Raw genomic sequence first — 23493 nt, forward strand, 5'->3', positions numbered from 1 at the left:
GAATGAGTGCTTGGGCCCACATGGACCAGAGGTGGTTTATTCAGTGCGCACAAGAGGAAGGGAAAAAGGACAACGGTGCCCACAGAGAAAAAGGCCCAGGAGCTCTGCAGTGCTGCCAGGGAACCTCTCTGAGCCCTGACCCCACCCCCACCCCACCCTGTCTTCAGGGAGGATTATAGAGTCACTGGACATGAAAGGCCAGGTCCAAGGCAGGCAAGGATGAGACTCTAAACCAGCCAGGCACAGTCCAGGGGTGGGAAGGCCAAGGATACTGACCCATGAGGCCCTACACAGAAATGGAGCCATCTCGGAAGTCCGTCCTCCCAATGAGGATGTTGACCACAACCGGGTGGCCATCTCGGCACTGCTGTTGAGCATCACGAAGCACCTCAACCACCTGATCTTCTTTCTCCCGTGAGAGCAGCAAGCCCTGGGCCCCAAGTCCCATGGCTGCCTTGTGATAATCTAAAAGGGAAAGTCGGGTCAGACGGTGGCAGGGACCCAGGCCATCATGCAGTCAGCCCAGGAGAGGAATGAATGAAACAGCTTCCCCCTCTCTCCACCCTACCCCAGCCTCTCACCAGTGTAAGCCAGGCCACAGGCTACATTGCTGCCCAGAGAGGGCACCTGCTCCCGAGAAATCTGGGTCCAGCCAGCATCATTCCCTATCAAAGCAATCACTGGGATCTGCAGGGAAAGGATGAGGCCAGGCCACAGCCTTCAGTTTTAAGGCTTGGCCAGCCGGAGGACAAAGACAGGGACAGGACCTTTGCCAGACAAAAGCAGCTCCCTCCCTAGCCCTACCCACACCTGGTGACCTCTCCCAGAACCCCAAGCTCTGAGCTTCCCTCAGGGCAGCTCGGTCACCTTGTGCCTGACGAAGGTGTCAAATTCAATGAGGCTATAGCCAAAAGCTCCATCTCCAAACAGGCACCACACCTGAGCAGGGAACAAGGCTGGCTGAGTGGCTCATTCCCCCAGAAAACAGCTCACTGCCCCTGCCTGCAGCACCCTCACTTACCTCGGCATCCGGCCGGCACAGTTTGGCCCCGAGTGCAAATCCTGCACCAACGCCCAGAGTCCCAAAGGCCCCTAGGAAAACCAAGAGCAGGTGGGTGTAGAGGGGCCTGGACAATGCAAGCTGTCCCAGGCAGAGGCCCCTCCTTACCAGGATCAAGCCAGCACAGGGGACCACGGGGCTGCACCAGGTGGGCGGCTGTGCCCACAAAGTCCCCACCGTCAACCACCAGAATCGAGTTGTCAGGCAGAGTTTCCTCCACTAGCTGCAGTACCCGCACTGGGTTCAGATGCTGGGCTACAGGCGTCAGTCCCTTCTCCCTGCCACGGAGCAGCGCATGTCAGCCAGGCCAGCAACAGAGCCTTCCAGGAACCCACAACCACACCCCCAGCCCCTGCGTCCACTCTACCCGGTCCCCACCGAAAGGCCTGCTCCTTCTGCCGGTCAGCTTGACGAAGCTCCTCTGTCCAGTCTGAGGCCCATGTCTGGCCCTTAAGGCCCTCCACCAGCTTCACCACAAAGGAGCCCACGTCTCCTAGAGAAGGAAGAGGATACAGCTGCAGGGAAGTGGCCTCCTGTCCTTTCAGCATCAGAGGCCCAGCGAGAGCAGGAATACAATGGCAACATTCCAGCAGAACACAAGGAGGCAGGCCGGGGATGTTCCTACGGCAAAACAGGTAAAACACACCCCAGAGACTGCCAGAACCAGGCTAAGGCAGCCACGGTGAAGCAGAGAGCAAGGCCAAAGAAAGCACAACATGGGTTAGACACCCAAGCAGCCTTGTTGCCTGCCTTCTCCTCACACCCCAGATCAGGCAGTGCTATCAGTTCCGCCTCTAAAACACGTCCCTCCAAACACCTCCATCAGCCAAGCACGCCTCTCCAACCCAGACATGCAGAGTGTTTGTGAAGTGATCAAGAAATGGGCCAGTGATGTACTTTTCATCTCGGTCTTAGAAATGATCCCATGGAGGCTCAGAGAAGCAGAGTTTGTCATCCCTGTCTGTGCCCCCTCCAGGCCTCGTCCTTTCTGTCCTGGCCCATTTTAACAGGCCCCTGGCCTCCACCTGCCCTCTCCAACCCACTGCCTACCAGCTACTCCAGTGGACCTTCCCAAACACGAATGCAGCAGTGCCACTTCTCTGCTTGATGCAAGTTCCGTGCAGCACCGTCAACGTGCTTGGAACGATGGGCAAAAGCAGAGCACATAAAGGCTGTGGGAGCACACTCAACAGGGATAGTATGACAGGACAACAGAGGCCTCGGGGGCCCAAGAGGGAGATCTCTGTCCTCCAAGCAGCATGGGAGGGCTGGCCGCCAGCAGCACGATCACATGCACATTCCCAGGCCTTCCCTCTTAGGCGCACCCCACCATTTGTTCAGCCAGAAGCACCCATCAGTCTGAGTGCCAAATGCATATCTCTGGCTGACTGAGTGCCCCCCGGGGCAGGGTCTGGGCCTTGCTCACCAGCACCTGGCTCAAGCCAGCTACCACAGAGGTCAGGAAGAGAAGGACCGGGAAAAGCATATATGTGTTGGGCGGGGGGGGGTCCCAGGAGCTCACCCTGCACGGCTTCCTGGGGCTTCCAGAACATGTCTGAGTTAAGCAACATCTCTTTCCGGTTACGGTTGACAATGATGATCTTGCTGCTACGGCTGAGGATGCGGCCATAAGACAGGCGGAAGTCACACACGGCTCCTGGAGTGGGGAACAGGGTCTCAGTGGCTGGAGAGCCAGTGTCCCACCACCTTACTTAATCCACCATGGCAGACTAAATGCAAAAGGGTCCCCATTCTTCCTTTCTCCCTGTACCAGTCCCACCTGCAGTGACTTCACAGCTCCCCACCCCTCGGATCTGGGCTGGCCTTGGGGACGTGCTTTGGCCAATACAGTGTGGCAGGTGAAGGCAGGCGTTCCTGTGACCAAGCATCAAGAATTATGGCTTCTACTGTCTCTCTTAAAAAACCTTGCTCTCCCATCCCTGCATGTTTCTCATCCTTCACCAAGTGAGCAAGCCCAGGCTGGCCTGCTGGATGATGAGAAAGCTGAAAGAAGAGGTAGGGAGAGTGAAAGAACTCAATTATCCCAGCAGAGGCCATGTCAGCCTAACCTGTAGTCAGCCAAGGCCAAGTATATGCACCAGCCCAGCCCGGAGCAGCCCAGATGCCTTCTTGCCTCTCCAACTAGACTAGTGAATGAGCCCCAACAAAACCAGAAAAACTACCACCTAACTTCTACGTGGACCTTAAGAAATGGGAAGTTCATTTTAAATCACTGATTTTAGGGATGGTTATTACACAACAGCAAACTGATACAACTATGTGTTGGGCAGGATTCCAAAAATTTGACATGAAAACGTACATGCCGTGTGTGTATATGCCATAGAAATCCTGTATAAAGCATACAATGCAAATGCTCCATATAAATACTGCAGGTGCCCACTATCTGTGCGCTCCCCTGAGCCCTACAACACAATGGCAACCTTGCGAGAGTTTACCTGGACTTCAAGTACACAGTTGTCCAAACCCCTGAAAGGGGAAGGGGTGGGGCCAAGGTAAGAGGGTGGGTGATTATGAGAGTAGGGTGCCAGGAAGTACCTTACTAGGAGGGGCAGGGTCACAGAGGAGGGGGTGCCTGGAGGAAGGGAAAGGGAAGAGGGCAGAGAGGCCGAGGCCCACCTGCCAGAAGGACAACATCTGCTTTCTTCAGGGCAGCGCTACGGTTCTGCCGGATGTGGAGGGGGTGGTTGCGGCCCAGCAGTCCTCGTGCCATCCCTCCCAGGAAGCAGGGGATGCCAAGGGTCTCCACAGCAGCCCTGGGGATCCAGGAAGGACAGAGGTGAGTGTAGTGTCAAGGGTGAGCCCCCCCCCCCCGCCCCACAAAAGGCATCAGGGGGCCAGGGACCAGGTATTTGATAGTAAGGGCAGGGCTGAGCCTTCTCACCGAAGTTTGTCAGCGGGTGTCGGGGGCAGCAGAGCCTGGCTCCCCAGGACAATAAGGGGCCTTTTGGCTCGGCTCAAGATTTCCATACAGCGCTGAACCTGGGATGACAGATGGGGCTTAAAGAGCGAACTGTGTGAGTCACCATCAGCCCCCACAAACAAGGCCCCAAGACTGACTCAAAGAGAGACCGTCCTGCCAGGTGGGGATCCTCAGCCAGGGAAGAGAGGCGAATCACCTGCTGGGGGGATGCCTGGGGAATGTCCAGAGGCAGAGGGCCCTCGGGCCGCGACTCCCAGGCTCCTGCAAAGAGGTTGGCCAGGTGATTCTCTAAGTACCTGCAAAAGTGAGAGGAAGAGGCGGTTACCAGGATGAGTGACCAGGGCTCCAGGAGCTGAAGGAGGCCAGGGTCAAGGAGGGAAGTGAGACAGGCTCAAGAGTGGACCAGCAACACCCCTGGAGAGGCACACTCCAGCGGCCAAGTCTCCAGCAGCCTGTTTCTCTCAGAAGCTTCTGGAGACTCCTCAGCCGGACACAGACCCTCAGAAACAAGTGACACAAGTGTGGACTGCCACGATCAGGGCCACGGCTGCAGGGGCAGCCACGTGTGGCTCCACCGCTTCCTAGCAGGCCCTCTACCTAGAATGCTCGTCCCATGGCTGCCCTCCCCCGACTCAAGCCGATGAATGAGTCAAAGGAGGGACAGATGCTGGGAGGAAGTTACAAAAGAGGGCAGGGGACTGGAGAGGGCATGGTGGGAGTGGGGCTACTCACCAGGAGACCACTCGACCCATGAGGCCCTTGGGGGGCTTGGCTGGCACCATCTCCTTCTGTACCATGAAATAGGGATACAGCACATCAATGGGCAGCTCCACAAACACTGGGCCTGCAGAGGGGCAGGGAGGATACTGAGCCTGCCATGCCTCCCTAGATCCGGGCCTTAGGGCCTGACCACTGCCCAGCACCCCCACTTACCTGGGGTGCCCGACTGGGCAGCAGCCATCGCAGCCCTCAGAGTGGGCATGAGGTCCCGCACCCTCCTCACAGAAGCACAAAACTTGCACAGTGGTCTAAACAGGGACATCTGATCAATGGCCTGAAGTGCACCCCGGTTCTGGTGGAAACAGAGGTGTCCAGAGAGTCAACACATGAGCCCTATGAGGCCCCCCTGGGGCCCCCACCACCCACCAAGGACAAGGCACCTGCAGGAGCGTGCTGGCAGCCCCACCCAGAAGCAGGACTGGGGACTGAGCTATCTGGGCGTTCTTCACTGCAGTCACCGTGTTAGTGAGGCCAGGGCCTGCTGTCACTGCAGCCACACCCACTGTCCCTGAAACACAGAACCCATCACAGCCGTGCCCACCCTCCTGGCCACCTCTGAAAAATCCTCTGCCCCTCGAAGACCTCCCACCCCATTCTCCCCAGCCCTCAGACCTCTCTGTTCTGCCCTCACCAGTCAGGCGGGCCACAGCATCAGCGGCAAAGACGGCTGTGACTTCGTGGCGTGTGTCCACCACACGGATGCCCAGCTTCTCGCAGGCCACCAGCAGCGGGGAAATGTGCCCACCGACCAGTGTGAAGAGGAACCGCACGCCATGGGCCCTCAGCACAGCTGCCACGTTCTCCCCACCATGCTGAATGCTTGCCGTGTCCACCTGGGCCCACGGAGGGGGAGGAGCAAGATTATCAAGGACCAGGGCAAGGGCACCAGGGCAGGTAGGAGAGGGCAATCTAGCTCCCCCAGGAAGGAGGGCAGGACAAAGTCAGAGGAACTTTGACATTGGTTAGGAACCTATCCAACTATATGCCAGGCCCAGAGCTGGACATGTCATCCTATCAGATGCTCTGGTGATTATATCCTTTTGCAGCTACGGGGACTACAACTTGCCCTAGCAATAGTCAAACTCCCATAGAACCAATGCTTTTAAACGCCCTCTTTCTGTTACACTGTCTGTCTAGAAGACAGTGGGAAAACAGGGTGAAAGGAGAGGGAAAATGGATCCGGAGTGGTTTGATAGCCAGGGGCTATCTGCTGAGATTCCAGAACTTCCTGCCCTCCAGGGCCTGGAAGGCAGACTGCTGATTCCAGCCTGCTAGACTTCCTCCCACTCACTGGGCAGGCCCAGCTGACCTGCTGCCAGCCACCAAGCACTGGTACAGGAGAGACCTGCTGGCACAGATCATGCTGAGGCTTCCGAGACCCAGCGTCCTCACAGCCCCGCACAACAGAGGCCACTGCCTTAAATCTCCACAAATCCTCAAGGCTACGAGCCTTGCTCCAGTTGCTCCAGGTAAAGAAAGGAAGGACTGGGGAAGGAGTCCCAGGAAGGGGTCGATTCCTGAGGGAGGAGCCAAGTAGCTCAGAGTGAGATCTGTGGGGTCCATGCTTCCCAAAAAGATCATCTATGGCAAGTTACCACACAAGCTGTCTCAAGCCTGCATCTTCTTGTGGAAAATGAGGGCAGACACAAACACCACTATTCAGGGATGTGTTGAGAGGTAGATAGCAACTGTCAGAGTCCCCCCTCGGGCGCCTGCCTTTGGCCCACTCTGACCACACCGGATTTAGGGAGCAGTGCTCTGTGAAACGGGCTCGTGGCCGCTGGGGAAAGAGTGGGACAGGGCGCTGAGTCAACCGCCGATATTCCAGATCCTCTCTTCCTAGAGGCAAAGTCCAGGGCCTTGTCTGCAGCCTAGCAATGGGGACAGGGAGGTGGACAGAATTTCCCGACCGAGCCCCCTAGATTAGTCGGGCCTCACTTTCTCCTCCTGCAAAATACGTGAGCTAGAGGGAGGGCCAGGAGAAGGGCCCGAGCTTGTTCCTTCTTTGGAGGCCCCCAGCCCGCCGTTGATCCTTGCCCCCGCACCTTGTGCATCAACTGATAGAAGAGCCCCAGGCGGTGCGCGGCGCCCAGCAGAGCAGCCACTAGCGTCCCGCAGGCCAAGAACACGAAGGAGGGGAAGAAGTTCCCAGCAGGGGCGGCGGCCGTGAGGGTCTCCATGACGGGGCACCTGAAAGAGAAATGACAGGGCCAGGAGCTGGACGTAGTGGTTTTCCGGAACAAGGTCCGCCCCCTCCCACACGGATGCCGGGCCACGCCTCTTCCCCCCCAGTTTCTGCGCGGCCACGCCCCTTACGCCGCGCGCCTCGGGACGAGGCCACGCCTCTCGGGGGGACCGCTTGCGACGCCAGCCCCCCCTTCTTACGTCACCACCACCACTGAAACTAGACCAACACAGGTCAATGTGGCCAGAACGGCCTCAAGATAGCTTTTTACACTCACCTGCTTCTTAACGAATCGTCGGGGAGCCCCACCTCTCTCTTACACCTGGATCCGAATCTCAGTCCTAAAGGTGAGCCCGCCCACCCCGCGTCTACGTCACCTAGGACGAGGCCACGCCCCCAGGCTAGCGTGGGCGCCCCTGTCCTAAAGCCGGACTTCTACCCAGTGCGAGCACCCGAACCTGACCCCACACCCCAGGCCGCGGGTCGAGGTCAGATCGCATCAGAAGACTTCTCCCACCCCCGGGGCACTTTGGCCTTCATCTACGGGAAATGGCGCTGACTCCAGAGGAATTCGTATCACGTGACCCGGGCGCGCGGCCTGGGGTGGCTGGGCCCGGAGCTCTGGCCGTGCCCTTCTCTCTTCCTAGGATTATTGGTGCCCTATAGTCCGGCCCGACGCACTTGCGCAGAGCGGTAACCTTGCTCCCGACCCAAGCACCTCTTACAAGGACCCTGTCCCTACTGGCCGCTCGCGCACAGGCCCCGCCTTCCCCCGCTTTTCATTGGCGGTCACTTCAGGCCTAACACTTTTCTTTACAAGAGGCCACGCCCCTCGGCATCTTGGGTAAGCCAACACCCCTGGAGCCGACTTTCCGCGGCCTTCCGTTGGCCCCACGGTTCAGCCTGTAGTCTTCGGGCTTTCCGAGCCTGTCCGCTCTCACACCAGCCGTGTCGAATGCCCCTTCCGATTAGCCGGACGTGGACGTCACAGGCCGCTCCCCAGAATCCACCACCCAGCACCACGTCCCAAACAAGCCCCACCCCTCGCTCTTGCACAGGCCCCGCCTCCCATCCCACCGTAACCCTGCAAAGGCAGAGGCCCGCCCCCTCGCTCGTAGGCCCGTCTCTGCTCGAGGCCCCGCCTCCTTACCGACCCTTGGGGTTTCTCAGTTGAGAGTGAAGAGGAGTGGACCTTCCGCAGCCGGAGGGGCCTGGTTCCAGCCGTCCTGGCCTCTGGGAAATGATCTCCCCATCAGCGAAGGGGAAGTAATTCTAGTACTAACCACCCTGCTACCTTCCAAAACTAATCTTGCCATTTTAACAGTGGCTCCCGTCCCTTGTCAACTTCTGGAATTTCCCTCTGAGGATTCCACCCGTTGTTAATTTTATCTTCTGTCGAATCATTCCTACTTTTCACACATTAAAAAAAAGAAAACTCCGTTTGCCCCACATTTTCCACGTATTACTGTCCCTTTGCACCTCTTTTTAGTAAAATTCCTGCAATGACTTCCTTGTACTTGCTGTCTCCATGAGCCCTCCTTCTATTCTCTCTTGAACCCACTCCAAACAGCCTCTCACTGCCACTCTGTGAGAGCTGTTAGGAGTATTCCAACAGTCTCCGAACCGGTCCCTCTCCCTTCTGTCTCTCATCTACCAGCTCAACCCCACTCTCCCTGCCTATAATTAACAGGATAAAATGCAAACTCCCTAGAAAGGCCTTCTAGGTCCAATTAAATTCCCAAAACAAATAATGAAATAGTGATCATTACTTTTCATTAAGCCCTTATTGTGTGGGAGGGGCTGTTCCATACACTCTTCACATCAGCTCATTTAATCCTCACAACAGCCCTTTAAGGTGGTTTATATTATTAATATCCCCATTTACAGATGAGGAAATGGAAGCACAGAGAGGTTAAGGAACTTGCTCAAAGTCACACAGCTTGTAAGTGAAAGAGGCACAATGTGAACTCAAGCAATGCTGCCCCAGACTGGGAGCACGTCAAGAACAGGTACTGTGCTTCAGCCACATGGCTTCCCCATGCGTGTCTGGGTGTAACCCAGACACACTTGCACTTAACATTGGATTTTATTCTGATTTGGAAAGCAGAGAAAATTTTGAACAGCCTAAGTCACACAAAAGCTGCACACAGTTATTCATAGGGGCTTTGTTTGTAATAGCCCAAAACTGGAAAAACCAAATGTCCCTTGTGAAAATCAGTAAAAGGAAACCTCATTTAAAATGGAGTTGGGAGGCTAGAAGGGGAGCTCAGACGCCCTACCACTCATCAACTGCAGACCTAGCAGGAAGAGACTTACTTGCAAGTCTTGAGAATAGATACTATTGTACTACTCCAGCAGGAGAAAGAAAGGTTTTCCTCCTCTCCCGGCAACAGCCCAGCTAATGACGGACTGTGACAGCTCAGCCAATGAAAAGTCACTACTCTTGGAACTCCCAGTTTACTCCAGTGAGCTTTTGGTTTATAACAGCTCCTCCCAAACCTCCCTTTTCTTCTATAATAAACATACCTTGCCTGTGTTCTCCAGATTTGCCTATAGATTTGCTGTAGCTTGTGTATCCTGAATTGTAATTTTCTGCTGTACCTGAATAAGCCCATTTTTGTTGATAAGTAACTGATGGTTTTATCGTTAAGGTTAATGCCCTCAATAGGTGAATGGTTAAACAAGCTGTGGTCCATCCCTGTCACGGAGCTCTACTCAGCAACAGAAGGACAAACTATTGAAACACACAGCAACTTAGATGAATCTCAAAGTAGTTATGCTCAGGAACAGATTGTGGTTTCCAGAAGCCAGGGTAGGAGGGAAAGTGGTCAAAAGATACAAACATCCAGTTAAAAGATAAATAAGTCCCGTGGATGTAATGTACAGCTTGGACACCACAGTTAACAATATTGTACTGTAGATCTGAAAGTTGCTAAGAGAGTAGGTCTTAAAAGTTCTCATCACAAAAAAATAATTGTAATGATGTGAGGTGACAGATGTTAACTTATTGTAGTCATCATTTTGCAATATATACGTATATCAAACCATTGGTTGTGTACCTTAAAGTACAATGTTATACACAACTAATGAATCATCGAGCCTTACATCGGAAAGCGGGGATGTACTGTATGGTGACTAACATAATATAATAAAAATCATTATAAATAAAAATAAATAAATAAATAAATAAATAAATAAATAAATAAAATAAAGTACAATGTTATATGTCAATCATACTTCAGTAAAACCCGGGAGGGGGGGCAAGAAAACCCAGAACTACAAACATCAGTCATAATTTAAATTATGTTTAGTTCTGGCAAAGGCCTGTGGGATTGTGTGTTGTATATCTTATTATTCCTAGACAGACTCTTGAGTTTCTATTTTAGTGTTCTGGCCCTTTATCTTTTGATGAAATCAATGATATTTTTGGTGAAATAGTTTTAAAGAATGAATATGTTATAAATTACATCAGATTAATATATCAGATATCAGCATTCCTTATGCTGGTGTCATATAATCCTGACTATTTAAAATTATGTTAATCTCCAAAAACATTTAATTTTCTGTGTTGAATGGAATGCCATTTCTGTTATAGAGAAATAAGATATTATTTAAAAGATTTATTTTATTTGTTTTTTAAAGATTTTATTTATTTATTTGACAGAAAGAGAGACAACCAGCAAGAGAGGGAACACAAGCAGGCTCCCAGCGGAGGAGCCCGATGTGGGGCTCGATCCCAGGACTCTGGGATCACGCCCTGAGCCGAAGGCAGACACTTAACGACTGAGCCACCCAGGCCCCCCAAAAAGGTTTATTTTAAATATCACTTATTCTTTAATTTTAGAAAGGCTATTAACTCTGTGTTCTCAGATTATCATTACAAATCAAATCATGCTGTACATTAACGAGTATGACAGAAACAGATTATCCTAAGCAAAGAAATTGTATGTTTCAGGCATTTCAAAATTTAAACTTTAGCCTGGGCAAATTATTTTTAATTGTTAAAAGATGTCAACAAAAAGAAGAGCTTGCCTACCTTTAGAAAAAAAGAAAAGTCAACAAATAGACCCGACCACATAAGTATATTTGATAAGCTTAAAATTACCATTTTTTTCTTTTTAGAGTGTTTAATTCACTAAGGAGTGTAATTAAAACAGAATGAGAGTTTGTGAAAATTTTTATTTTCACTTAGAGATAAAAATATTGGCAATAGTGCCAAACTAAATCTAAGTCATAGCAAAACAAAAAGAAACAGAACCCAACACACAGACACAGTGTGTTAGAGCCTAGTCTTAATCTTAGAAAACAAACTGAGAATTGCAGGAGGGGAGGTGGATGGGTGGATGGGGTAATGGGGTGATGGACATTGGGGAGGGTATGTGTTGTAATGAGCACTGGGTATTTTCTAAGACTGATGAATCACAGGCCTGTACCTCTGAAATAAATAATACATTATATGTTAATTAAAAAGTATATACTGGAAAAAAAAAACAAAAAAAAAACCAGAGGGGTAGTATTCTGTATCGAAAGTTATACACGCACATACACACACACACACACACACACACAAAATTATGCTGAGTCTCAAAAGGTTACATACTATATGATTCCATTAATATGATATTCTCCAAGGACAAAACCATAGTGGGAGAGGACAGATCCCTGGTTGCCAGAGACTAGGGAAGGACGTGACTATAAAGGGTGTAGGACGAGGAAGCTTTCTGAGGTGATGTTCTGTATCCGGATTATAGTGGTAGTGGCATGTGTTAAAATTCAATGAATTGTACACACACAAAAAAAATCTGTTTTAACGTATGATGCTTTTAAATTTGGGGCCCCTGAGTGGCTCAGTGAGTTGAGCGTCGGACTCTCGATTTCAGCTCGGGTCATGATTTCAGGGTCACAGGATCGAGACCCGCATTGGGTTCCGCACTCAGCACAGAGTCTGCTGGAGATTCTCTCTTTCTCCTTTTCCCTCTGCCCCTCCCCCTCTCTATCTCGCTTTCTCTAAAAATAAATAAATAAATCTTTTTTTAAAATATAAATAAATTATACGTACAATTTCATACCTGTGTGTATATAGATGGATATTATACATACACGATGTAAATAAGTATTTTTTTAAGATACACTAGCAGAAATAAGCCAGACTGAGAAAGACAAATACCATCTGATTTCACTTACATGTGGAATCTAAAAAACAAACAAAAAAAGAATAAACAAACAAAGAGCAGAATCAGACTTAAAAATAAACCAATAGTTGCTAGAGACAAGGGGGATAGGAGGATGGGCAAAATGGGTGAAGCGGGGGTGGGAGGCACAGGCTTCCAGTTAGGGGACGAATAAACCACGAGACTGAAGGGTACAATATAGGGAATACAGTCAATGATACTGTAATATCGTTGTAGGAGGACAGAAGGTGTGAGGACAGCATAAGGTTTAGATGTGGAATCACTATGTTGTACACTTGAAACAATGTAACATTGTGTGTCATACTCAAATTTTTAAAATGTAACAAATAAATAAAAGATCCACTCACATCAAACTGAATTTTTTCCTTGAAGTAGTCAGTAGCCTTGTGAGAGAATTAGGAAAAGGAGTGCATTTCCGCCTGGGTAATGCAAAGTTTTCTTTAACGTCATATGCAGGAAATGTTGCCGCTATGTTTCACATTTTGGGAAACAGTGACCTTGCCAGACCTTCATATCCTCATCAAGCCTCATATTTATGAGCTCCAGAAACAGATAGGGTCTGAAAATGTCCGAGAGAAGAGATCATTGGTGTCGATTCCTCCATTTAATGACCTCTGAGTCACAGAGAAGGGGAAGGATCTTTCCATGCCCCCACGGGTGGTTCAGAGGTAAACTAGCACCCAGATCTCCAGATTCTGGTTGAGTGGACCGTGTTTCTAAATGCTCACACAGCCTTTGAGAGGGAGCGCAGGGTGCCCAGAGCTCCTTCTAAACTGATGGGAGCCCCCCAGCCTTGCTTCCATCTGCTTGAGCCGGGGGCAGCACCACTGGGGCCTCCAGTCATCCTCAGGAGGTGCGAGTCACCTGGCCCCACACCTGCACTAAAGGCCTAATAAGGAGGGCCAAACCCACACTTCCGTCCTCCAAAGCAGAGAAATGAAAGCCAGGCAGTCCTCAAACTGAAAAAATTAAAAAAAATTAAAAAAAGAAGTCCACGGAAACCACAAAAACAGGCATGCCTCAGAGATAGTGCAGACTCAGCTCCAGACCACCACAATAAAGCAAGTGGAATGCATTTTTTTAGTTTCCCGGTGCATGTAAAAGTGATGCTTACACTATACTGTAGTCCGGAATGTGTGCAACAGCCTTGTGTCTGAAATAACAACGTACATACCTTAATTAGAAAATACTTTATTGCTAAAAAATGCCAACCATCATTGGGTTTTTGGTGAGTCGTGATCTTCTTGCTGGTGGAGGCTTTTTGCCTCCACTTGTTGGCTGCTGACCAATCAGGGTGGTGGCTGCTGACGGCTGGGGCGGCTGTGGCGGCTGTGGCAGTTTCTTAAAATGAGATGACAGTGATGTTTGCTGCATCAATTGGCTCTGCCTTTCGCGAACAATTTCTCTGTAGCATGCGATGCTGCTTGGTAGCATTTGACCCCCAGTAGGACTTCTTTCAAAATTGGAATCAATCCTCTCAAACACTGCCACTGCTTTATCAGCTCATTTTCTGTAATATTCTAAACCCTTTGTGGTCATTTCAACAATCTTCACAGCATCTTCGCCAGGAGTAGATTCCAGCTCAAGAAACCATGTTCTTTGCTCATCCATTAGAAGCAACTTCTCATCCGTTCAAGTTTCAGCCTGAGATTGGAGCAGTTCAGGCCCTTCCTCAGGCTTCAGTTCTGATTCCAACTCTCTTGCTGTTTCTATCACACCTGTGATTACTTCCTCCACAGAAGTCTTGAACCCTCAACGTCATCCATGAGGGTTGGAATCCACTTCTTCCAAACTCCTTGTTCATGTTGATATTTTGACCTCTTCCCATGAATTGCAGGTGTTCTTAATGGCATCTAGAATGGTAAACCTTTTCCAGAAGGTTTTCACCTGACTTTCCCCAGGTCCATCAGAGGAATCACTACCTATGCAGCTGTAGCCTTACAAAATGTATTTCTTAAAGAGTAAAACTTGAAAATTAAAATGACTCCTTGGTCCATGGACTGCAGAGTGGATGTTGCGTCAGCAGGCATGGAAACAACATGAATCTCATTGCACGTCGCCATCAGAGCTCTTCGGTGACCATGTGCATTGTCAATGAGCAGTAATACTTTGAAAGGAATCTTTTTTCCTGAGCAGTAAGTCTCAACAGTAGGCTTAAAATAGTCTGTAAACCATGTCGTAAACTGATGTGCTGTCATTAGGCTCTGTTGTTCCGTTTCTAGAACACAGGCAGAGTCAATTTCGCATAATTCTTAAGGGCCTTAGGATTTTCCAAATGGTAAATGAGCATTGGATTCAACTTAGTCACCACGGCGTTCACCCCAACAAGAGAGTCAGCCTGTCCTTTGAAGCCAGGCATTGACTTCTGTCTCGCTGTGAAAGTCCTGGATGGCATCTTCTTCCAATAGAAGGCTGTTTGGTCTGCACTGAAAACCTGTTGTGTAGTGTAGCCGCCTTCCCAAGTTATCTCACCGACATCTTCCGGATCCCTTGCTGTGGCTTCTACATCAGCACCCTCTGCTTCACCTTGCACTTCTTAGGTTATGAAGTTGGCTTCTTTCCTTAAACCTCATGAGCCACACTCCGCTGGCTTCACACTTTCCTTCTGCTGCTTCCCCACCTCTCTGAGCCTTCACAGAATTGAAGAGAGTCAGGGCCTGGCTCTGGACTAGGCTTTGGCTTAAAGGAATGTTGTGGTGGTTTGATCTTCTGTCCAGACCACTCAGACTTAGTCCACATCAGCAATAAGGTCGTTTCACTTTCTTATCACCAGTGTTTGTTCACTGGACTAGCACTTTAATTTCCTTTGCATCGCAAAGTGACTACCTGTTTGGCACAAGAGACCTCGCATCCAGCCTCTCTCTACCTGCAACCTGCCTTCCTAAATAAGCTTGATTGTCCTAGCTTTTGCTTTTAGGTGAGAGATGTGTGACTCTCCCTTTCACTTCAACACTTAGAGGTTATTGCAGGGTTGTTAATTGGCCTAATTGCAATATTGTTTTGTCTCAGGGCACAGGGAGGCCTGAGGAGAGGCGAGAGGTGGGGGACCAGTTCATCAGTGGAGCTGTAAGAACACGCACATTTATTGTTTAGGTATTCCTCCTCATATGGGCGCAGTTCATGGCACCCCAAAACAATTACAGGAGTAGCATCAAAGATAACTGATCCCAGATCATAACAAATATCTACCAGAACTACCAAAAACTGACACAGAGATGCGAAGTGAGCAAACACCAGTTGGAAAACTAGTGCCCGTAGACTCGCTCGACACAGGATTGCCACACACCTTCAATTTGTAAAAAGCACAATGTCTGCAAAGCGTGGGAAAAGGAAGCACAATGAAGCTACGTGGCAATCAAATGAGGTATGCCTGTGCTACTTTTTTTTTTTTAAAGATTTTATTTATTTATTCGACAGGATAGAGACAGCCAGCGAGAGAGGGAACACAAGCAGGGGGAGTGGGAGAGGAAGAAGCAGGCTTCCAGCGGAGGAGCCTGATGTGGGGCTCGATCCCATAACGCCGGGATCACGCCCTGAGCTGAAGGCAGACGCTTAACCGCTGTGCCACCCAGGCGCCCCTGTGCTACGTTTTTAGTAGTTTCTAGTAATTTATGAATCATCTGATTCCCAAATCAGAAAGAAAAATGGAAGCGTCATGCAAAAGTTTTAATGTGCTTAATATGACCTTTAAAATAGAAATTGAAGGGGCCCCTGGGTGGCTCAGTTGGTTAAGTGTTTGCCTTCGGCTCAGGTCATGATCCCGGGGTCCTGGGATCGAGCCCTGAGTCGGGCTCCCTGCTCAGCGGGGAGCCTGCTTCTCTCTCTCTCTCTCCCTCTACTGCTCCCCCTGCTTGTGCCCTCTCTCTCTCTCTCTCTGTCAAATAAATAAATAAGCGTATCTTAAAAAAAAAATAAAATGCAAATTGAACAAAGAAAAGAAAATAGAAATTGAAATCAAATATCCTAGGGTCAAGCTTTATTTGTAATGGTCAAAAACTCAACAAAACAAAACAAAACCAAACGTCCCTCACTAGGCGAATGGCTAGACTATGCTACAACCACGCTATGGAGTACTCTCACTGCTGCGGTAGGCATTCGTACACACGTACGTTATATTATACTGTATCTTGTATTGTGTATTATAAAATGGAAGGTGATTATTATTGGCAGAGAAGAGAGGCGGAGTCTTGCAAATGCACCCTGCCCAAAGTGTCCCTTCTTAATCATGCCCAGAGGCTGAAGGGAATAAAAGAACTCCCATTCCCAGAAGGAAAGTTTCAAAAGAGTAGATAATCATGAACACACAGTATCTAGAAATTTGTCCAAACTTCATTATTCTCTTGAGTCATCCATCCAATCACCTGAGATGGAAATCTGGGAATTTCTTTGCTCTACTCTCCCTTCCACTTCTCATCCCCCCTTTCTTTTCAATTGTATATAATCTCTCAGTTCCGCAGGGTCCTGGCTCCCAGTGAACTGGTGAAGCTTGCTAAGAGTACACGCCACGTGGGACCGAATCCCGGCTTGGGTCTTCAGCAGCTGTGTGATACGGGGCAAGTTTTTTAAACTCTCAGGGTTTCTCATCAGTAAAATGGAAGTAATAATCTTGATTCGTGGGAGGATACAAGTAATGTGTTGCTACTTGTCTGCCAAAAAATTATTCTCACCTTCCTCCTTTAAAAATAGAACTCCCAGGGGGTGCCAGCCTGGCTCAGTCAGTAGAGCATGCGACTCTTGGTCTTGGAATTGCGAGTTCAAGCTCCGTGTTGGGAGTAGAGCTTACTTTAAAAAAAAAAAAATAGGACTCCCAAGATGTGGCCCAGGCCATGGCAATCCACCTAAAAAGCACATGTCCAGGGGCGCCTGGGTGGCGCGGTCGTTAAGCGTCTGCCTTCGGCTCAGGGCGTGATCCCCGCATTCTGGGATCCTGGGATCGAGCCCCACATCGGGCTCCTCCGCTGGAAGCCTGCTTCTTCCTCTCCCACTCCCCCTGCTTGTGTTCCCTCTCTCTGGCTGTCTCTCTCTGTCAAATAAATAAATAAAATCTTAAAAAAAAAGAAAAAGCGCGTGTCCAGACCCCTTGCTGCCTGCCGTAGGGTCACAGTTCCAGCCAATGGGACATGAACAGATGGATAACTACCACATCCACACCGTGTCCTTGAGAGGAAAGGGCATGTGCTCCTCTGAGCCTTACACCCTTTCCTGTAGCCTGGGATGTAGATACAATGGTTGGAGGTAACGAGCTTACTTTGGACCCAGGGACTGAAGACATGGTTTATAAGGAAAGCAGAACCACTTTACCAGCCCCAAACCAATCACCACCTCTAGACTGCGACGTCCAGTTTCAGCTACTGTGTTTTGGAGTCCCTTTGTTAGAGCAGCCCGCACTGTACAATAACGAATATAAGAGTTAATGCCGGGGTCGCCTGGATGGCGCAGTCAGATAAGCATTTAACTCTTGCTTTCAGCTCAGGGCAATATCCTGGGGTCCTGGGATTGAGACCCACATGGGGCTCCCTGCTCAGCGGGGAGCCTGCTTCTCCCTCTGCCTCTGCTGCTCCCCCTGCTCGTGTTCGCTCTCGAGCTCTCTCTCTCTCTGTCAAATAAATAAAATCTTAAAAAAAAAAAAAAGACTGTTGAGTAGTTGGCTCATAAAACAATGCCCCAGGGTTGCACCATGAGGTCCCCAACACCACAGCAGCAGGAAATGCACTGAGAAAGCTTCAGAAGTGGTGAAGAAAGACAGGGGACGGTGAGGAGCCTCAGGGACCACAGACCAGGAAGACAAAGGACAAAGAACTGGCTTCCAGCAAGGGGAGGAGCCTTCACAAGTGCTGCCTAACAAAAATTTTAAGTTGCTAAGTTCAGTGAGTTCCATGCGTTTCCCATGCTTCCGCGGGGGTTGTTGGGTTTTGTTGTCGTTGTTGCTTACTGTGGTTTTAACATCTATTTCATGCAGAGATTAGATTTTTCTAAAGTTCATGGGGTCGCCAGAATGTGAGAAGCCACTACAGGGCTTGAAGAGCAGAGCTGCTATTTCAAACACGACTCAGAGAACAGGAGATGCATTAGGCTACGTAATGGGGCAAGGGTGCTGGGTGCAAGAGAAGGAACAGTTTGAGCATATTTCGTGACACTCAAAACAGCGACACCAGTCCTTCCGGTTCAGCTTGTCCAGGGACAAGCTTTCAGATCTGTCAGCACCCAGATATCTGCAAGACAAACAAATCCTTCTCTTGCTAATAGCCACCCCCTCTCACAGCATAACTGCTTCGATACCACTTTTCAATTTTAGTTACAGTAAAATACACATAACATAAAATTCACCATCTTAACACGTAGCCCACTTACACTTTTAAGTGTACAGTTGAGTCGTGTTCAGTACATTCACAGGGTTGTGCAGCCGTCCCCACCCTCCATCTCCAGAACTCTTCCTCTTGCAAAACCGAAACTCTGTCCCCACGAGACAACAACTCCCCATTCCTCCACGTCCCTCAGCCCCTGGCTCCCACTGTTCTGCTTTCTGTCTCTATGAATGTGACCATATAAGCAGAATCCCACAATCTTTGTCCTTTTGTGTCTGACTTATTTCATTTAGCATAATGTCCTCAAGGCTCCTTCATGCATCCATGTTGCAGCCTGGGTCAGAATTCCCTTTTTTTTTTAAGGCTTAATAATATTCCATTGTATGGATAGACCACATTGTGTTTATCCAATTATCCCATCAGTGAACAATTGCTTCCACCTTTTGGCTATTGTGGATGATGCTGCTATGAACATGGGTGTGCAAACATCTCTTTGAGACCCTGCTTTGAATTCTTTCAGATATATACCCAGAAGTGGAATCACTAGATAATTCTACATTTAATTTTTTGAGGAACCACCATAATGTTTTCTGCAGCAACTACACCATTTCACACTCCCACCAACAGGGCACGAGGGTTCCAGTTTCTCCACATCCTTGCCAACACTTGTTAACTTCTGGGGGGGGGTGGGGGGGGGGAGGGGTCATACTAACCATCGCAATGGATGTGATTGCGTAACTTTTAATTCACCATTTTGTCCAGATTCATTCTTTCTTGGATTTTGCCAATGTTTCTCAAAGAGAGAGAATGAAAGCCCTATCCTGCCACAAACACACATAATAAATTTCCATTTTCCCCAGGAAGGGGGATTAAGGCAGGGTGGTAACACTAAAGGAACACTACAGTCTATGACTCGGAACACGATGTTCAAGTACTATTTGTAACTAATCAGTTTCTAGAACAAATCCCCAGGCCCCCAAAATTTTCAGTAGGAAACGAGCTGAGAAAGCTTCAGGAGTGGCCACGGGAGACAGAAGACAGTGAGGAGACTCTCACAAGACAAAACTAGGTTTGGAAAGAAAATGGGCATCTTTACTCTCTATAACTTTCCAAATCCTGCCCCTCAGTCCTCGGCCCCTGGGTAGTGTGGCAGTGGGTGTGCTGAAAGGTAAAACATTGCCTCAAATATCTGTTTCAGTTTGAGGGGTGGGCTCCAGGCTGCAAATATCAGAAAACCAAATACATGTGAGTTTAAATAATATGGACAATTTATTCTTTCACACAAGTCAAGAAATGTCATTGAGGACACCGTTTTTTCATCATTTCTACTCTGCCAGTCTCAGATGTTGTGTCACAATATAGCTGCAGAAGCTCCAGACATCATCTCACACAGACTCAGAGGCAAGACAAGAAAATATCCTTCTCACAACTTTTGTAGATGCAAGGAAACTTCAGAATCCCCCTGTGCTGACTTCCCTCCCACTCTTATCGGACAGAGCTGAGTCATGTGCCCCCTTCTACATCCCTCTCTAGCAAGACAACAGAGTTCTTATAATTGGCTTATAATAATCAAAATTCTCAACTCTGGAGCTAGCAGGGGCCCAGCTTCCGAGACTTCCCTGAGGCCAAATTAAAAGAAGCTTTTGTTAGCAAGAAGTAAGAAGAAAAATAGGGGGTGTGAGACAGGAATCCATCAAAATTCTAGAGGAGAACATAGGCAGCAACCTCTACGACATCGGCCAAAGCAACCTTTTTCATGATACATCCCCAAAGGCAAGAGAAACAAAAGATAAAATGAATTTATGGGACTTCATCAAGATTAAAAGTTTCTGCACATCCAAGGAAACAGTCAGAAAAACTAAGAGGCAGCCCACGGAATGGGAGAAGATATTTGCAAATGACACTACAGATAAAGGACTGGTATCCAAGATCTACAAAGAACTTCTCAAACTCAATACACGAGAAACAAATAAACAAATCAAAAAATGGGCAGAAGATATGAACAGACACTTTTCCAATGAAGACATACAAATGGCTAACAGACACATGAAAAAATGTTCAAAATCATTAGCCATCAAGGAAATTCAAATCAAAACCACACTGAGATACCACCTTACGCCAGTTAGAATGGCAAAAATAGACAAGGCAAGAAACAACAATTGTTGGAGAGGATGTGGAGAAAGGGGATCCCTCCTACATTGTTGGTGGGAATGCAAGTTGGTACAGCCACTCTGGAAAGCAGTGTGGAGGTCCCTTAAAAAGTTAAAAATTGAGCTACCCTATGATCCAGCCATTGCACTACTGGGTGTTTACCCCAAAGATACAGACGTAGTGAAGAGAAGGGCCATATGCACCCCAATGTTCATAGCAGCAATGTCCACAATAGCTAAATCATGGAAGGAGCCGAGATGCCCTTCAACAGATGACTGGATTAAGAAGTTGTGGTCCATATATACAATGGAATATTACTCAGCAATCAGAAAGAACGAGTTCTCAACATTTGCTACAACATGGACGGCACTGGAGGAGATAATGCTAAGTGAAATAAGTCAAGCAGAGAAAGACAACTATCATATGATTTCTCTCATCTATGGAACATAAGAACTAGAATGATCAGTAGGGGAAGAAAGAGGGGTAATCAGAAGGGGGAATGAAACATGAGAGACTATGGACTATGAGAAACAAACTGAGGGCTACAGAGGGGAGGGGGGTGGGGGAATGGGATAGACCGGTGATGGGTAGTAAGGAGGGCACATATTGCATGGTGCACTGGGTGTTATACACAACTAATGAATCATCGAGCCTTACATCGAAAACCGGGGATGTACTGTATGGTGACTAACATAATATAATAAAAAATCATTATAAAAAAAAAAAAAGAAGAAGAAAAATAGGGGGAACCCAGGTGGCTCAGTTGGTTGGACATCTGACTCTTGGTTTCTCTTGGTTTCAGCTCAGGTCATGGTCTCAGGGTCATGCAATCAAGCCCTGTGTCGGGCTCCATGCTCAGTGGGGAGTCTGCTTGGGAGTCTCTCCCTCTCCCTCTGTTTTCCCACCCTCTCTCAGTGTATATATATACATACATATATATATGTATATATATATATATATATATATATATATATTTTTTTTTTTTAAGGAAGAAAAATAGATGTTGGGTGGGCCACCCTGCATGGCAGGCTGTTCCAAGAGCTCATTCCCAGGAGAAGAAAAGAAAACCCTTACTTTTTCACCCCAAGAAATATACCCTTATTTGTTACCTATTAATTATTTGTTATCTATTGCTGCATAACATATTACCCCAAACTTAATCACTTAAAAATCACACACGTTTATTATCTCAACGTTTCTGTTCAGGAATCTGAGCAAGGCTTAGAGGGGACCCCTGTGACACAGCCTCTCACAGGCTGTGATCAGAATGTCAGCCGGGACTAAGGTCTCATCTGAAGACTCAACTGGGAAAGGATCCTTTTCCCAGCTCACTTACTCGGTTTCAGACTGGATTGTGTTCCTCAAGAACCATTGAACTCTGGACCTCAGGGCCTCACTGTTGGCTGAGAGCTACTCTCAGTGGGCTTCTCTAACTCTTATGTGCAACTTGCTTCATCACAACCGGTAAGGGAAAGAGTCTGGTAGCAAGATAGAAGTCAGAGTCTTTGTAACCTGACCGTGGAAATGACATCCCCTCAATATTTTCATATTGTGCTGGTTAGAAGCAAGCTACTCACCCTATGATCCAGCCATTGCACTACTGGGTGTATACCCCAAAGATACAGACGTAGTGAAGAGAAGGGCCATATGCACCCCAATGTTCATAGCAGCAATGTCCACAATAGCTAAATCATGGAAGGAGCCGAGATGCCCTTCAACAGATGACTGGATTAAGAAGTTGTGGTCCATATATACAATGGAATATTACTCAGCTATCAGAAAGAATGAGTTCTCAACATTTGCTGCAACATGGACGGCACTGGAGGAGATAATGCTAAGTGAAATAAGTCAAGCAGAGAAAGACAACTATCATATGATTTCTCTCATCTATGGAACATAAGAACTAGGATGATCAGTAGGGGAAGAAAGGGATAAAGAAAGGGGGGGTAATCAGAAGGGGGAATGAAACATGAGAGACTATGGACTATGAGAAACAAACTGAGGGCCTCAGAGGGGAGGGGGTGGGGGAATGGGATAGACCGGTGATGGGTAGTAAGGAGGGCATGTATTGCATGGTGCACTGGGTGTTACACCCAACTAATGAATCATCGAGCCTTACATCGGAAACCGGGGATGTACTGTATTGTGACTAATATAATATAATAAAAAATCATTAAAAAAAAAAAGAAGCAAGCTACTCAAGGGGAGAGAATTACATGAGATCATGAGCATCAGGACGTAGGATCACTGGGGAATAGCTTCAAGGCTCCCTGCCATACTGTGCCTTCTTCTGGATTTCAGGACTCCGGTGCTTGACCATTTGTTTCCCCAACTCTACCTGAGCCCTCTCTCCTTGTGTTCCCCTGCTACTGGAAAGGCTTTCTCCACGCCACCCCCACCCCCACTGACACCTTCCTGAAGTAGGAATCACCCTCCTTTTTCTGCAGGACCACAATGACAGAATCATTCCAGGGGAATGCAGAGGATTTCAATAAACATATCTGTTTGGCATTTTTAAAATCTTATCCCTGAAAGAGTCATATAATCATTTATGAGTTTAAATACAAAGAATGAGTAACAGAGTTAGAAAACAGAGAAGCAAGGAGAGGCATCTCTGAGGCAAGGCACAGGGGTCTGCATGAGAAGTCAGGGTTGTCAGAGACAGTGGCTTGGTTTCCCCTGAGCAATCAGAGGTACATAGGGAAAGTTTTCTGAGGTGTTTTCTCCTTCTTTTTTAAGGGATTCCACTTGTACGTGTATCAATAGGATCCAATAGGAAATGAGTGATGCATTTCTGCTGATTAATGCAGGGGCAGTTTTTAAAAGGGGCTGTTTGTAAAAGTGTGAGCAGAGTTAGGGGCTGGAGCAGCACCCCAGAG

At 48.3% G+C, this 23493-nt stretch overlaps 1 protein-coding gene and 1 long non-coding RNA gene across 3 annotated transcripts; one reads left to right on the forward strand and one right to left on the reverse strand.

The window, feature by feature from the left end:
• Positions 1–3: 3 nt before the first annotated feature.
• On the reverse strand, positions 4–7976 carry ILVBL (ilvB acetolactate synthase like). Of its 2 annotated transcripts, XM_026490314.4 has the most exons (16): positions 7244–7955; positions 6827–6971; positions 5413–5614; positions 5162–5289; positions 4935–5073; positions 4734–4845; positions 4198–4297; positions 3963–4060; positions 3698–3834; positions 2583–2717; positions 1439–1553; positions 1169–1338; positions 1022–1092; positions 868–939; positions 582–687; positions 4–465 (listed from the first exon to the last, which is right to left on the reverse strand). In XM_026490314.4, the coding sequence occupies exons 2-16, from the start codon at positions 6959–6961 to the stop codon at positions 287–289; spliced, it is 1899 nt and encodes a 632-aa protein (XP_026346099.1). In that variant the 5' UTR covers positions 6962–6971; positions 7244–7955; the 3' UTR covers positions 4–286. The 2 variants fall into 2 exon arrangements, with proteins under 2 accessions (XP_026346099.1, XP_057167559.1); XM_057311576.1 differs by lacking the exon at positions 868–939 and having other exon boundaries at positions 6827–7976.
• Positions 7977–8801: 825 nt separating this feature from the next.
• LOC130543598 (uncharacterized) lies at positions 8802–12032 on the forward strand. Its single transcript, XR_008959068.1, has 2 exons — positions 8802–8975; positions 10631–12032. It is a non-coding gene; the product is annotated as an uncharacterized LOC130543598 (long non-coding RNA).
• Positions 12033–23493: the final 11461 nt, after the last annotated feature.

This window comes from Ursus arctos, unplaced genomic scaffold (assembly GCF_023065955.2).
Source record: "Ursus arctos isolate Adak ecotype North America unplaced genomic scaffold, UrsArc2.0 scaffold_14, whole genome shotgun sequence".
Lineage (NCBI taxonomy): Eukaryota > Metazoa > Chordata > Mammalia > Carnivora > Ursidae > Ursus > Ursus arctos.

Excerpts from the sequence above, each read along its gene's own strand:
- ILVBL (XM_026490314.4), bottom strand. The coding sequence starts at position 6,961 with ATGGAGACCCTCACGGCCGCCGCCCCTGCTGGGAACTTCTTCCCCTCC. Across the intron at positions 3,835-3,962 it reads ACACCCGCTGACAAACTTCG|GGCTGCTGTGGAGACCCTTG; the intron begins GTGAGAAGGCTC and ends CTGGATCCCCAG. Across the intron at positions 1,339-1,438 it reads CAGAAGGAGCAGGCCTTTCG|GGAGAAGGGACTGACGCCTG; the intron begins GTGGGGACCGGG and ends GCTCCGTGGCAG.